Here is a 15623-nt window from a genome sequence, read left to right as displayed (position 1 = left end):
AAGCCAAGTGTCAGTTTGGCGTCCAGGAAGTCACTTTCCTAGGAGATAATCTATCTGGCAAAGGAATAGAGCCAGATATGGAAAAAGTAAACGCCGTACTCAAAATGCACTGACCCACTGACAAAAAAGGAGTGCTACGCATCATGGGGATGATAAACTTCATTGGAAAGTTCATTCCTAACTTGTCAGCCAAGACAGCCTGTCTGCGAGACCTGCTACGTAAAACAAATGAATTCGCATGGACAGAAAGACATGAACAAGAGTGGATCAACCTCAGAACAGTGCTGACAACCACACCTGTACTCACCTTCTTTGACCCAACAAAAAGAATCAAAATGTCAACAGATGCATCGAAAGATGGCCTAGGTGCGGTCTTGCTACAAGCAGAGGGTGAAGATTGGAAGCCTGTTGCCTATGCCTCCAGGTCTATGACTGATACTGAGTGTCGATACGCCCAGATTGAAAAGGAATGTCTAGGCTTGGTAGTTGGACTAGAAAAGTTTCATGGCTACATATATGGACTTCCCACCTTCACAGTTGAGACAGACCACAGCCCACTGGTTGCCGTCATGAAAAAGAACCTGAATGAGATGTCTCCAAGGATTCAACGACTCATGATGAAGCTGCAAAGATATGACTTTGAACTGATCTGCACACCAGGCAAATACATAGTGTTAGCAGATGCACTATCCCGAGCACCCACAATGAGTCATGTGAGCTCTACTGAAGAAGACGTGGATGTTCATGTGAGTATGGTCACTGCTGCGCTGCCCGTGTCAGACACAAAATCAAAGCAAATAGCAGAAGAAACAGTAAAAGATACAGGGGGAGAAATTCAGTGGGTTGCGCCAGCCACTAACGCCATAAAAGGGCTATATTTCCGGCGCTAGACACTTAGCGCCTGAACGCAGTCCGATCTGCGCCGACGCCCAAATTCAGTTGACATTTAGCACCGGCGCAAAGTGTTTGCGCCCGCTCAGGTGCGCGCGCAGCTTATGACATCATATCGTCGCGCAACGCTGTTTGTGCGCCCCAAACCGGAAATTCAGTGGCGCCCGCCCAATGTGGGCATGGCGCTGCTAAGAACTGTGAGGTGGAACGCAAAAGAGGCCCTGTGGGCCTCGGGGAGCGCTAATTAAAAGGCACTTACACTGACCTATAAAGCCCAGCCATTTTGCTGCAATTACTTTACTGCTTTGGATTTCTGGACAGAGACCAAGGGACAGAGGTTACTGATTTGGGACATCATAGGAGAGGTATTTTTGGCTTCTGGCCAGTGCTTTGACATTGTGATTTATCTGTTCTCAACTTTATTATGGGGGCTGTATGGGGGGCCAACCCTCAGTTGCAGCATTATGTGCGAAGGGCTCGCAGACGCTGTGAGAGAGGGCCAGCCATGCCTAGATGCAGAGGGGCCATCAGGCATCGGCAACGTATGCCTTACCCACTCAGGCAATACCGGCAGCAGGTGTCCTATCTTACCATGACTGCGGAGCATTGTGTGAAGAGGCTGCGCTTCAGAAGGGAGGTGGTAGCAGAGATCTGCCAGCTGCTTCACACAGATCTGCGTCCACAGCTGATGTGCAGGACGTCTCTCTCGGTGGAAGTGAAGGTCACGGTGGCTCTGAACTTTTATGCAAGCGGCTCCTTCCAAGCCGCTGCTGCGGACATAGCGAACATCTCCCAGTTCGTCGCGCATCGCTGCATCCGGCAGGTCACCAATGCACTTTACGCGAGGAGACACCAATTCATCTCCTTCCCCATGACCCGACAGAGGCAGGAGCAGCGTGCAGTTGGATTTGGCAGGATCGCGGGCTTCCCCATGGTGCAGGGCGCCATTGACTGCACGCATGTGGCTATGCGGGCACCCATCCACAATGCCGAGGATTACCGCAACTGGAAGGGCTACCATTCCCTAAATGTACAGCTGGTGTGTGACCACAGGCAGCGCATCCTAGCTGTCAATGCCCGCTTCCCAGGAAGCAGTCACGATGCATTTATCCTGCGCCAGACTACTGTGGCTGACATGTTCGAGGCACAGCCTCCACCAAAGGGGATGGCTTATCGGGGACAAGGGCTACCCTTTGTGTACATGGCTCATGACCCCGCTCCGCGCCCCCAGGACCCCAGCGGAGGAGGCATACAACGAAAGCCATCAAGCCACAAGGAACATCATCGAGCAAACGATAGGCGTCCTCAAGCAACGGTTCCGCTGCCTGGATCGTTCCGGAGGATCTCTCCAGTATTCGCCGGATAGAGTCTCCCAGTTCGTCGTCGTGTGCTGCATGCTGCACAACTTGGCTATCCGCAGGACTCAGGCGCTGCCACCTGGCATTGCACCACCACCTCATCAGGACGAGCAGGAGGAGGAGGAGGAGGAGGAGGAGGAGGAGGACCAGCCCAGGAGGGAGCGACAAGGGCCAAGGGCCGTCCGCCGGGGGCTTATTGATCGACACTTCTAGGCCCCCTGTCAGGGAATGGCCTGTGGCAATGAACGCACCTGAGGCAGCCGCTCCGCAAGCCCTCAGCCGGTTAACGCAACAACCACTTCAAACATGACACCTGGACATGCTGAATAAATCAAAAGCTTTATTTCACAAACTCAGGGCCCTTCCCACATGAAATGGAAAAACAGACAAGACCCCCAAAAAACAGTTAAAAACATCTGTCACTCCCAAAACCTGGGGAGGACTAACAAAACTTGCCCATCCAAAAGGCCTTCAACAGCGGCCTTACAAAAATAAGCCCCCCCCCCTACAACAGAGACACCCCCATGAAAACAAAAAATGCCTTGATCCTCGGCCTTAACAAAATAATGCCCCCCACAACACAAGCCCCCCAATATAAAAGAAACCGCTCTCACCACACTCTAATGGGTGTGCCGAGAGGGCGAGTCCTTAGACAGGCTTCTACGGCCCCTGGCTGACCTGCTGCTCCGCCTCAACTTGGGCCCTGCGGGTGTGGCGAGGCTGGGGGAAGGCTCATGAGGGCCACAAAGCGTGTCGGCAGATGCCCTTGGGGGTCGGCCTAGATGAGGCCTGGCCCGGGAGGGGCCACCTGCTGACTGCTGCAGCTGTGGCTGGGCAGCATCAGTCTTAGCAGCAGCTCGTCGCACCTTGGCTGGGGGAGTGGCAGTGTCGGCAGCACCATTGGGGGCAAGCTGGCTGATGGCAGGTGCGCGCTGCTCGCCAGAGACACTGGCACTCGGCCGGGCTGGCACTGTAGCAAGCGCTGCAAGCTGGGGGAGGCCAGACCGCTGTGCTGCAGCAGGGCGGCGGCTGCCATGGCGATGCCTCCGTGCCACAGTGAGTGTGGCAGAAGTGAGTGCCCGAACTGCCCTGGTATGTGCCCGCATCAGCTCTGCCAGTGTCTGGACGGCACCACTCATCTGGCGAGTCGCGTCCTGCGCTGCCGCCAGTTGCTGCACACCTGCGTCCTGCGCTGCCGCGAGTTGCTGCACACCCCTGCCCTGCGCTGCCGCGAGTTGCTGCACACCCCTGTCCTGCGCTGCCGCCAGTTGCTCCACACCCCTGTCGTGCGCTGCCGCCAGTTGCTGGACACCCCTGTCGTGCGCTGCCGTGAGTTGTTCGAACCCCCTGGCCTGTGATTCCCCGAAAGCCACCACACTCTGAGCCAGGGACTCAATGGCGTGAGGCATCTGTTCGACCACCCCCATGAACACTTGGTGGTGCCGCTCAGATGCCGCCAACATCTCATCGAGGACGCGCACCCCCTGGGCGAGGACCGTGTCCGGACTGGAGGGCGGACTCTCCCTCCGGGGAGAAGGCCGCCGTGCTGGCCGACCCTTCCCACGTGCGTCGACCCCACTTGGGCCAGGTTCTGCCCTCCCCTCCAACACCTCCCCCCTCTGGGGAGAAGGCCGGCGTGCTGCCGGACCCTTCCCGCGTGCGTCCACCCTACTGGGACCAGCTTCGGCCCTCCCCTCCAACACCTCCCCCTGGCTCTCCTGCAGACCAGACGTCTCCCCTCCATTGCCATCCCCTGGCGCGGAGGAGGGTTCCCCGATGTGCCGCCTTCCTCCTGGTCCTCGACATCCTCCTCCTCCAAGGGCCTGGCTCTCTGCACTTCAGGGACCACCTCCTCCTCACCAGCTGAAAGCAGGAAGGCACAAAAGTAGCTTTAGAGTGAGGACAGGCCGTCAGCGAGGGAGGCCTGAGTGGTGCATTATGCGCATTTGTCGGTCAGTGGGAAAGGATGTAGATCTGAAGCGCGAGGGCAACGAGAGAGGTGCAACCGGTCATGTCCTTACCAGTGGGTACCAGTACAGGGTCCGCCTCGCCGATCGCGACAGGGCCAGTCACCCGGCCACGCATGAGTTGTGTCACGCTCTCCTCCAGATCAGTGAGCGCCTGGTACTCGGGACGGCATCCACCAGTGACAGCCTGGCTCCTTACATTGCTCGCCAGCTTGGCCTGCAAGAGAAAGGACGGCCTCTAAGTACAGTGTGGTGCCCTGTCGCTGTGTGCACTGCCTCCCATGGTGGAATAGCTTGGCCAGTGTGGTGCCCTGTTGCTGGGTGCACTGCCTCCCATGGTCGAATAGCTTGGCCAGTGTGGTGCCCTGTTGCTGGGTGCACTGCCTCCCATGGTGGAATAGCTTGGCCAGTGTGGTGCCCTGTTGCTGGGTGCACTGCCTCCCATGGTCGAATAGCTTGGCCAGTGTGTTAAGTGCAGAAAGTGCTATTGATGAACATGCAAGTGCCATTGCTGCGGGAGGAGGGCTGCCCATTAGGCCTTCGAGGTCCCTTTGCCCATAATGTGAGGTGCACATGCAAGGATGAGGGGGACACTGGAAAGGGTACTCACCTTCACCATCTGAGTGAGGTCGTTGAACTTCTTGCGGCATTGGTCCGCACTCCTGGGGACATCACAGGTGGATGACACCCTGTGGGCAATTTTGCCCCAGGCTCTCCTGTACTGGCTCCTGGGAGCCTTCCTGCAACTGTCCGGGCACAGGATCTCTCTTCTCTTCGCCACACCATGAATGAGCACACTCAGAGCATGCTCTGAGAAGCGCTGCGCTCGCTCACGGGCCCTCTCCATTGCTCCAGGCGCAATTTTGGCACACCAGTAGTGCTGAGGCCTAGCTGCAGGGCTCCAGTATGCAGGGCGTGGCAGCAGTCAAAGTTGACCCTTCCCCCTTTAAGAGCTGGCCGGCGTCAGGGTGTCTGCTGTCAATCAAAACATGACCGCACCTGCGCTGCGCCCGGCTTCGGCGTTATTAGGCCGCATCGCCGGCTTAGCGCCGGAACACAGCATTTCAACGCCAGTTTCAGCGCTCGGCCAAACTTAGGGCCAACTCTACTGAATTTCGGCGATGTGGCCTACACTTTCCGGCGGGCGCTAACTTTAGCGAGCGCCCGACTTTAGCGCCCCAAAAGTGTCCAGACTGAATTTCTAGGCCACAGTATTACAAACAGTAATAGAGAACATTCATCATGGTTGGCCAAAAGGTTCCTGTCCAAAATATTTTCACATAAGGTCAGAATTGAGTGTCGCAAGTGGACTATTACTAAAACAGAACAGAATAGTAATTCCACAGGCTCTACGTCAAGACGTGCTCAAAAGGATTCATGAGGGACACCTCGGAATTGAAAAATGCAAAAGGAGAGCAAGAGACACTGTTTATTGGCCTGGTATAAATAAGGACATTGAGAACATGATAGGCAAATGTGAGACATGTCAGAAACACCAAAACAAACAAGCAAAGGAACCAATGATAGTAGCTGACATACCAACAGCACCATGGCAAAAGGTTGGTATGGACCTTTTTCATTTAAATGGTAAAGACTATCTAATAGTGATTGACTACTATTCTAACTATCCTGAGATGGCGCTGCTCTCAAACACCACAGCAAGCAGTGTCATAATGCATGTGAAATCCATCTTCACCAGACATGGAATTCCCAGGATTGCCGTTAGCGACAATGGTCCGTGCTTCAACTGTAAGGAGTGGCAACAGTTTGCAGCACATTATGACTTTCAACACATCACATCCAGTCCTTTGTACGCTCAGTCGAATGGTAAGGCAGAGAATGGTGTTCAAGTTCTCGAGCAGCTACTGAAGATAGCGACAGAAAGCAAGTCTGATCCTTATCTCGCCCTGCTGAGCTACCGAGCCTCGCCTTTAGACTCTGGTTCTTCACCTGCTGAACACCTAATGGGTCGCAAGTTGCGTACCACGCTACCCTGCTGTGCAAAAGAAAAGCAGAGTAAGGAACTGAGACAGAGACTTTAACTGTTAAAGCTGAAACAGAAATCATACTATGACAAGTCATCCAAAACTCTGAAACCATTGACAAGGGATGATGTTGTCAGGATTGAGGATCCAGATGCATGGAACAGGAAAGCTACAGTTCTTGAGGAAGTATGGCCAAGGTCATACACTGTTAGAACTGAGGAAGGACATATTCTCAGGAGGAACCGCCGTTCCCTCCTAAAAACACAAGAGACTATCGAAGAGCAAATCAATGACAATGCCGCAACTGAATCTTGTCACTCACCACCAGAACAATCTAACACAAATACACATACAGGTTCTCATGAAAAAACATCAGACTTACCTGTGCTGAGAAGATCCACACGTGAAGTGAAAAAGCCTGATAGACTTAATCTTTGAGTACAAAGAAAACTACATTGAAAATGTATTGACTGTTGAAGATGCTTATGTTGTTATTGATTGATATTGATTGATACTGATTTTGTTTAACTTCAAAGAAAGGGGGATGTAATGATCAGTAACCTGTCATTCTGGAATGATACACTAGGTGGTGCTGTATGTATATAAGAGTGGGCTACCCACAATGCACTAGGCCACCCACAAGGCAGCAGTCAAGATGGAGGCCTCTACAGATACTGTACCTAGTCCACATGTGCTCAATAAAGTGTCTAGCAAAAGCTAGCTGTTCTTAATACAAACGACTAGTTACTATGAACATAACAGTGTTGTGGTCCTATTAAATGCCTGGTAGTTGGACCAGAGTTACAACAGGATAGGAACACAAACCGAAATACTGCAGATACTGAGGCATACCAAAGCAACAGCAGAGGAGAGAGGTAAAAAGTAATCAGAGTGTGACGTCACCAGGGAGCAGGTAAGTGATTGGTTGGTGAGTATTTCTTTTCAATACAAGCTTGACTTCTGTGGTGTTAAATTTCTAGGGTCTCTGGTGTAGTGGGGACAGTTGGTAAATAAAGCGCCCTAGAGTATACCTGTAACTGGGGTATTGAATAATTTTTTAGATTAATTAAAGCAGTAAGTCATGGCAGGAGAGTTCAGACCCATGTTCTGCTCCTCTTGCTCCATGTGGGAAATCAGGGACGCTGCCAGTGTCCCTGACGACCATGTGTGTGGGAAATGCATCCAGCTGCAGCTACTTGTAGACCGCATTGCGGCGCTCGAGCTGCGGGTGGATGAATTTTGGAGCATGCGCGATGCTGAGAGGGTCGTGGATAGCACATTTAGCGAGTTGTTCATGCCTCAGGGTAGGGCTGCACAGCGGGTGACCATCAGGCGGAGCAACAGAGGCAGGCAGGAAGTGCAGGGAACCCCTGCGGACATCCCCCTTTCAAACAAGTATACCAAGTTGGATACTGTTGAGGGGGATGACTCACCAGGGGAAGGCAGCAGCAGCCAGCTTCCTGGCACCAGGGACGCTTCTGCTGCTCAGAAAGGGAGGAAAAAGAGTGGGAGAGCAATAGTGGTAGGGGATTCTATCGTAAGGGGAACAGATAGGCATTTCTGTGGCCGCAAACGTGACTCCAGGATGGTTTGTTGCCTCCCTGGGGCCAGGGTCTGGGATGTCACTGAGCGGCTACAGGGCATTCTTAAGGGGGAGGGTGAGCAGGCAGAGGTCGTGGTCCACATTGGGACCAACGACATAGGAAGGAAGGGGGACGAGGTCCTGCATCAAGAATTTAGGGAGCTAGGTAACAGATTAAAGAGCCGGACCTCGAAGGTTGTAATCTCTGGATTACTCCCAGTGCCACGTGCTAGTAATTATAGGAATGGGAGGATAGAGCAGATGAATGCGTGGCTAAAGAGTTGGTGTAGGGGGGAGGGTTTTACTTTCCTGGATCACTGGGCCTGCTTCTGGGAAAGGTGGGACTTGTACAAGTCGGACGGGTTGCACCTGAACCAGAGCGGGACAAATATCCTTGCGGGGAGGTTTGCTAGCACTGTTGGGGGGGGTTTAAACTAACTTGGCAGGGGGATGGGATACAGAGGGGAGCTGAAATAGGGGGTGATGTGCTGCCAATTATAGAGAAAAAAACAAGTCAGCTTGGTAGACAGGGCAAATATATGAGGGCAAGGCTGGATGGCATCTATTTTAATGCAAGGAGTCTTGCAAATAAGGTGGATGAACTGAAGGTGTTGATAAACACATGGGAGTATGATATCGTTGCTATCACAGAGACATGGCTGAGGGAGGGGCAAGACTGGCAGCTCAATATTCCGGGGTACAGAATCTTCAGGCGAGACAGAGGGGGAGGTATAAGAGGAGGGGGTGTCGCAATATTAATTAAGGAGTCAATTACTGCAGTAAGGAGGGATGATATATTAGCAGGTTCCTCTAATGAGGCCATATGGGTGGAGCTTAAAAACAAAAAGGGGGCAAGCACTTTGCTGGGAGTGTACGATAGGCCTCCAAACAATCAGGGGGAGATAGAGGAACAGATATGTAGGCAAATCTCAGAGAAATGTGCAAATAATAGGGTAATAATAATGGGGGATTTCAACTTCCCCAATATTAACTGGGATAGTCAGAGTGTGAAAGGCTCAGAGGGTGTAGAATTCTTAAAGTGCATCCAGGAGAGCTTTTTGAGCCAGCATGTAGAAAGTCCTACAAGAGAGGGGGCGGTACTGGACCTAATTCTAGGGAATGTGGCCGGCCAAGTGGAAAAAGTGCTAGTAGGTGAGCACTTTGGTGATAGTGACCATAATATGGTAAGATTTAAGGTGGTCATGGAAAAGGACAGGGATGGGCCGGAAATAAAGGTTCTAAATTGGGGGAAGGCCGATTTTAATAGGATAAGGCAGGATCTGGCCAAAATGGACTGGGATCAGCTACTTGTAGGAAAATCCGCATCGGAGCAATGGGAGGCTTTCAGAATGGAGATTGAGATCATACAATGGCAACATGTTCCCGTAAAGGTCAAGAGTGGTTCCAAAAACCACAGGGAACCTTGGATGTCAGGGGATATACGAGAATGGATTAGGAAAAAAAGGAGGGCTTTTGGTAGATACAAAAGTCTAAAGACGGAGGAAGCCCTAGAGGAGTGCAAAAAGTGCAGGGGGATACTTAAAAAAGAAATTAGGAGATCAAGGAGGGGCCATGAAATAACACTGGCGAGCAAAATAAAGGAAAATCCTAAGATGTTCTTTAAGTATATTAAGGGTAAGAGGATAACGAGGGAAGAAATAGGGCCCATTAGGGACAAAAGTGGCAATCTGTGTGTGGAGCCGGAAGATGTAGGAGAGGTTCTGTTTTCACGATGGAGAAGGACGATGTAGACATAGAAATAGGGCGGGGGGACTGTGGTATGCTCGAACATATTAACATCGAGAGGGAGGAGGTATTGGCGGTTTTAGCTGGCCTAAAAATGGATAAATCCCCAGGCCCAACTGAAATGTATCCCAGGCTGCTGGGTGAGGCAAAGGAAGAGATTGCGGGGGCTCTAACACATATATTCAGGACCTCTCTGGCCACAGGGGATGTGCCAGAGGACTGGAGAACCGCTAATGTAGTACCATTATTCAAGAAGGGTAGTAGGGAAAAACTGGGGAACTACAGGCCAGTGAGCCTAACATCAGTGGTAGGAAAATTATTGGAAAAAATTCTGAGGGACAAAATTTGTCTCCACTTGGAGAGGCAAGGATTAATCAGGGATAGTCAACATGGCTTTGTCAAGGGAAGATCATGTCTGACTAATTTGATTGAATTTTTTGAGGGGGTGACGAGGTGTGTGGATGAGGGTAACGCAGTGGATGTGGTACAGATGGATTTCAGTAAGGCCTTCGATAAAGTCCCGCACAGGAGGCTGGTCAAGAAGGTAAGAGCCCATGGAATCCAGGGTGCCTTGGCACATTGGATACAAAACTGGCTTAGTGGCAGAAGGCAGAGGGTGATGGTCGAAGGTTGTTTTTGTGACTGGAAGCCTGTGGCCAGTGGGGTACCACAGGGATCGGTGCTGGGTCCCTTGCTGCTTGTGGTCTACATTAATGACTTGGATATGAATGTAAAGGGTATGATCAGTAAGTTCGCGGATGATACAAAAATTGGTAGGGTGGTAAATAGCGAGGAGGGTAGCCTCAGTCTGCAGGACGATATAGATGGGTTGGTCAGATGGGCGGAACAGTGGCAAATGGAATTTAACCCGGAAAAGTGCGAGGTGATGCACTTTGGGGGGACTAACAAGGCAAGGGAATACACAATGAATGGAAAGACCCTAGGCAAGACGGAGGGTCAGAGGGATCTGGGTGTGCGAGTACACAGATCCCTGAAGGCGGCGGAACAGGTGGATAAGGTGGTAAAAAAGGCATATGGCATACTTGCCTTCATTAGCCGAGGCATTGAATATAAGAGCAAGGAGGTTATGATGGAGCTGTATAAAACACTGGTTAGGCCACAGCTGGAATACTGTGTGCAGTTCTGGTCGCCACACTACAGGAAGGATGTGATCGCGTTAGAGAGGGTGCAGAGGAGGGTCACCAGGATGTTACCAGGGCTGGAGCGCTTCAGCTATGAAGAGAGACTGGACAGATTGGGTTTGTTTTCCTTGGAGCAGAGGAGGCTGAGGGGGGACATGATTGAGGTGTACAAAATGATGAGGGGCATAGATAGGATGGATGCTGAGGAGCTTTTTCCCTTAGTAGAGGGGTCAATAACTAGGGGGCATAGATTCAAGGTAAAGGGCGGGAGGTTTAGAGGAGATTTGAGAAAGAACTTTTTCACCCAGAGGGTGGTTGGAGTCTGGAACTCACTGCCTGAAAGGGTTGTGGAGGCAGAAACCCTCACAACATTTAAGAAGCATTTGGATGAGCACTTGAAATGCCATAGCATACAAGGCTACGGAACAAATGCTGGAATATGGGATTAGATTAGACAGGGCTTGATGGCCGGCGCGGACACGATGGGCCGAGGGCCTCTATCCGTGCTGTATTACTCTATGACTCTATGATACTGGAAATCTCAAAGAAAAACAGAAAACGCTGGAGACACTCAGCAGGTCAGGCAGCATCGGTCGAGAAAACACGAGACACTTGACCTTTCTGGTATAAAACCATTCCTCAAAACAGACCCGGGGTTTGCAGGAGATGAGGAAACAGTGCAACCTAACCACAGGACTTTACAGCTCTTAAATTTCATGGGGATAAAAGTCCACATCGCACTTTACAGTGACGGAGCAACAGATTCTGTCTGAAGCTCCCCACTGATCCACTTTCCATTTCCCCAACTCGTTGTGGGCTGCTTTGCAGATCCACTGCAGACTGACTGGTGTAGGTCAGTCTCTTTCAATCTATTGTGGTCAACATTGTGAACCTTGGTATCACGGACTCATTCTGGAGCCACCGAGATGCCCATCAATTCTCCGAGAGACGGGTTAACTTAGAGCCGGCTGTGCTCGACACCATCTGTAGGGTGGAATTTCATCGAGCTCTTTGAGATATGTTGTGAAACTCTGATTCTGAGAACAGAGACGCTTTCAAATTCAGTTTGAGGAAAGTCAAAGAAACCAACAGCAATGACATCACAGAATAATCATCCAAACCTCTGTATTCCAAAGCTCTGATTGGCTCTGGGTATCACACACCGCCCCCTCTCCTTTGTTAATTGGTGCCTGGATTGATGGAAGATCCTGACTGGCTCACAGGGATTGTCAATCATCATTGATCATGCCAGACCCTGTTGAAATGCAGGAGCTTGTGAGGGTAGAGGTTAGGTTGTTACTACAGTGGAGTTTGAGCTCAGTGCTTTGCAACAGGAAGAGTTAAGATGGCCTCCCAAGTGCGTCAGAACTATCACAAGGACTGTGAGGATGCTGTCAACAAGCAGATCAACATGGAGCTCTATTCCTCCTATGTTTATCTCTCCATGGTGAGTTTTGTATTTTTGGGGTCCTATTTCAAAATTAAGGCTGTTATTTTATTCTAAGCAGGTAGAATTTCTCTAGGTCAATGAATGGGCTTTAGAGGGTCTCTCTATAGCCCTCCCCAGTCTTAATCCAGTGAATGCTCTTAAGACAGTGATCTTGCAGAAGGACTCTTTCCTGCTCTGTAATAGCTCTGTCCTATTCTGATGTGTTTATATTTGAAACTAACTCCAGGGTTTCATCAAGTTTGTAATGGAGGGTTCATCTTGAAGATTCACTAAAACTAGTCAACTTCCAACTTGGATGGCAACAATTAGATTGAATTGGGTGACTAGTTAGTGAAACATTGGCTGGTTCTGGCCAGTTTTTATCCCCCTCTAATTAATTGAGTGAATCCTGTTAGTCTTTCTCACCTGAGGATGGTGTTAAACTATTTAATTTTAAAGATTTGGCTCTTTTCCTTCTCTGCTTTTAGACTTTCATCTGGGAACAAAAGAAGATACCACAGATATTTTGACCAAGTGTAGTTGAGAGCTTTATTCCAAAAAGCATTAAAGCTCGCTAATATTTTCTAGTAACATAACCTCCTATTCTGTTGAGCTACTTCAATGAGGAGCTTCCAACATATTCAAAAAGGATTTGGAAAGTATTGGTGTTGCTACCATTTGAGTTGGCCATGGATCAGATCTAGATTTCAATTGTCTCTTTTCCATTTTTCTCTCTACCTGCAGTCGTATTACTTTGACCGGGATGATGTTGCCCTGCGTCACTTTGCCGAGTTCTTCAAGGAGCAGTCACATGAGGAACGTGAGCATGCTGAGAAACTGCTGAAATTCCAGAATATGCGTGGGGGGCGTGTTGTCCTGGAGGATGTCAAGGTTAGATTCAGCAAACTTTGAAGAATTGCCATGGTTTTGTGAAAAGTAGGCTAGTTACCTCATACTAGATTATCTGAGTCATGGAAGTTGTTCCAAGAGGAGGCTCAATGATTGTTGTATGCATGGATTTTCAGAAGGCAGGAGATTGCTGGCAGAAATTGGAAGTGCATTAGAAGCAACCTTGTGACCCCAATAAAACTGGGTGGAGTAGGAGGCAGTTGGTATAAAATAGACCACTGGATGGTGACTAGTGCATATGATCTAAATGTGCAAATAGTGATCTGCTGAGCTAGGGTCTATAGTGAGCTCCAGGGCAAAATTGGAGACTGGCTAGGGGGTTGACTGGAAGGAAGTGGTTGATGTTCACATCAGATGTAAGAGTGTAGGGATTTGGGGTGTGTCCCAGTACAGATGTCATTTAGAAGCTAGCTTGCAGAGACAAAAGGCTGATTGAAAGGTGGGCTTCATGTTCTGGCATAGAATAGAAAGCAAGGAAGTGTTACTGCAATTACTGCTAGATAGACCTCATTTGGAATATTGTGCTCCATTTTAGGTGATCTCACTTTAGAGCCTATAGTGCTGTGATTTCAAGTCAAATAACTCATTCCAAAGAGAATTCTTGATGAACTGTCTGGTTAAAATCCTGGCTTAGAATATCAAGAATGACATTGAGTTGTGATCTGACTAACTCCTGAAATGTTCAAGTCTGTTAACTAATTTCTTCCAATGTTACTCTATACCCCACCCCTACAAACTCTCAGAAACCAGAGCAGGATGAGTGGAGCAATGGCCTAGTGGTGATGCAGAGAGCTCTGCAGCTGGAGAAGGATGTCAACCAGAGTCTGTTGGATCTACACCAACTCTCCACTGGGAACACTGACCCTCATGTAAGTTCCTAATGTCTCATTTAAAGAAAGATTTGCATATCTACAGTGCCTTCCTTGTCGTCGGTGTCCAAAAACACTACAGCCAATTCAGTACTTCTTGAAGTGTCATTATTGTAATGTTTGCAACATGGCAGTCAATCTGCACACCAAGATCCTGCTGCAGAAATGAGAGAAATCACCAGATAGTCTGTTTTATTAAGTTGGTTAGTGATAAATATTGGCCAGGACACTGACATTCCAGTTTGTTTTCTTTGAAATAGTACCATGTGGGCAGACAAGACCTTGTGTACTGTTTTATCCAAAAGACAATACCTCTGACATTGCAGCTCTCCCTCAGTACTGCAGTGAAGTGTTGGTTTTCACTCCATTCTCTGAAATGGGACAACCCAGGGCCTTCTGACTGGCAGTGGTACCAGTAAGCCATGGCTGACACTTGCCATGTTTTGGGTGAGTTGAAGGCTATCTGGGGAGCTTAATCTGATCACTGATCTTTAGCAATATCTCCATGCCCAATAGGTTTCTGATGATCTTTCACAAAAGACTTCAACATCAGGATCTCACTGAGATGAGGCCAGTGCATAAAGCAGATTGAAATTGGGACACCAAAGGAGAAGTTGTAACTGAAGGGGGTTCTGCTTTCCAATTTTAAATTGGTAAATGCATTACTCCTGGAGTAAATCTAATCTGACGTCCAATCCACCTATTTCTCTGCAGCACTTGTACCAGTTACCCCATCCAGTAGAAGATAAAGGACCATCTCCATGGGCGGTGAAGCTCAGAAGGCCTTTGATGATGTCTCCTCTGAGCTAATTGTGCTTTGTTTTTCACTTTCAGTTGTGTGACTTCCTGGAGACCCACTACTTGGATGAGCAAGTGAAGATGATCAAGAAGCTTGGAGATCACATCACCAACTTGAAGAGACTGGGAGCCCCTGAGAATGGCATGGGAGAGTACCTGTTTGACAAGCACAGCCTGAGTTGAATGGGATTCTTGAACCATTAGTTCTATACAGGTTGGAAATGAAGTGTGACCAACTTCTGGTGGTGAATACTTTGGTTGTCATTATTTCCCAGTTTTCTCATCTAACTGTCACAGTACATGGAAATAAAGGTTATTCATCATTGAACTGGTTTGTCTTTGTTTAATTCAATAGCTGATCTGGTTAAGATCCCACTGCACAATACACAGCTGTGTAATATGATCCAAGTTCAAAATACAGAAGTCACTCCCAGGATGGCTGTGCCCACATCTTCAAATCATCACTGGAGAGGATTCTAATGGTTTTCTGAGCTTTCGGTAACAGTTCCTGCTGAAAAGGGTTTTTTATAACATCTGCCAGCAAACAGTCATTAAGCTGTGGTGGTTTAAAACAAAGAAATGGGCAAGGGTGAAGGGGGTTGAATTAGTGCTGACAGTAGTGACTCTTCAGTCAGGAGAAGGGAGAGTACATGCCTGGTGTCTTGCTTCAGACTTTTACCTGTAAAGGTGGGGGAATGATCTGCTATTGAGCTGTCTTTACATTTGACTGATGGCACAAGTCACGCACTAGATTGCCAAAGCTGTGTGACATGTGTACACAGTACAGTGTTGGCCATCTTAGAAACTTCCATTTGGGCAGGATCATTTCTGTTTATCATTCTCTCTCTTTCTTTCCCAGGTTACTTTCTTTTTCTAGCCCCACCGACGGCAATACTTGATGTCTGGGATTAAGTAAAGCACTAGTCTGAATCGAGCAGTAGTGTGTC

The 15623-nt window shown here is 49.2% G+C and overlaps 1 protein-coding gene across 1 annotated transcript; it reads left to right on the top strand.

The window, feature by feature from the left end:
* The first annotated feature begins 11956 nt into the window (after positions 1-11956).
* Positions 11957-13906, top strand: LOC147099767 (ferritin heavy chain B-like). The gene is made up of 3 exons (XM_085969367.1): positions 11957-12118; positions 12845-12991; positions 13753-13906. The coding sequence occupies exons 1-3, from the start codon at positions 12017-12019 to the stop codon at positions 13888-13890; spliced, it is 387 nt and encodes a 128-aa protein (XP_085825493.1). The 5' UTR covers positions 11957-12016; the 3' UTR covers positions 13891-13906.
* Positions 13907-15623: the final 1717 nt, after the last annotated feature.

Source organism: Somniosus microcephalus, chromosome 28, assembly GCF_052327205.1.
Source record: "Somniosus microcephalus isolate GS21.2 chromosome 28, FLI_Smic_1.0, whole genome shotgun sequence".
Lineage (NCBI taxonomy): Eukaryota > Metazoa > Chordata > Chondrichthyes > Squaliformes > Somniosidae > Somniosus > Somniosus microcephalus.
Note: the sequence above shows the minus strand (reverse complement) of the source record. Positions and strands in the feature narration are given on the sequence as shown.

Bases quoted from the DNA above. Each gene is read 5' to 3' on its own strand.
- LOC147099767 (XM_085969367.1), top strand. From the start codon at position 12,017: ATGGCCTCCCAAGTGCGTCAGAACTATCACAAGGACTGTGAGGATGCT. The intron at 12,119-12,844 runs GTGAGTTTTGTA...CTCTACCTGCAG, and splicing joins CCTATGTTTATCTCTCCATG to TCGTATTACTTTGACCGGGA. The intron at 12,992-13,752 runs GTTAGATTCAGC...ACAAACTCTCAG, and splicing joins TTGTCCTGGAGGATGTCAAG to AAACCAGAGCAGGATGAGTG.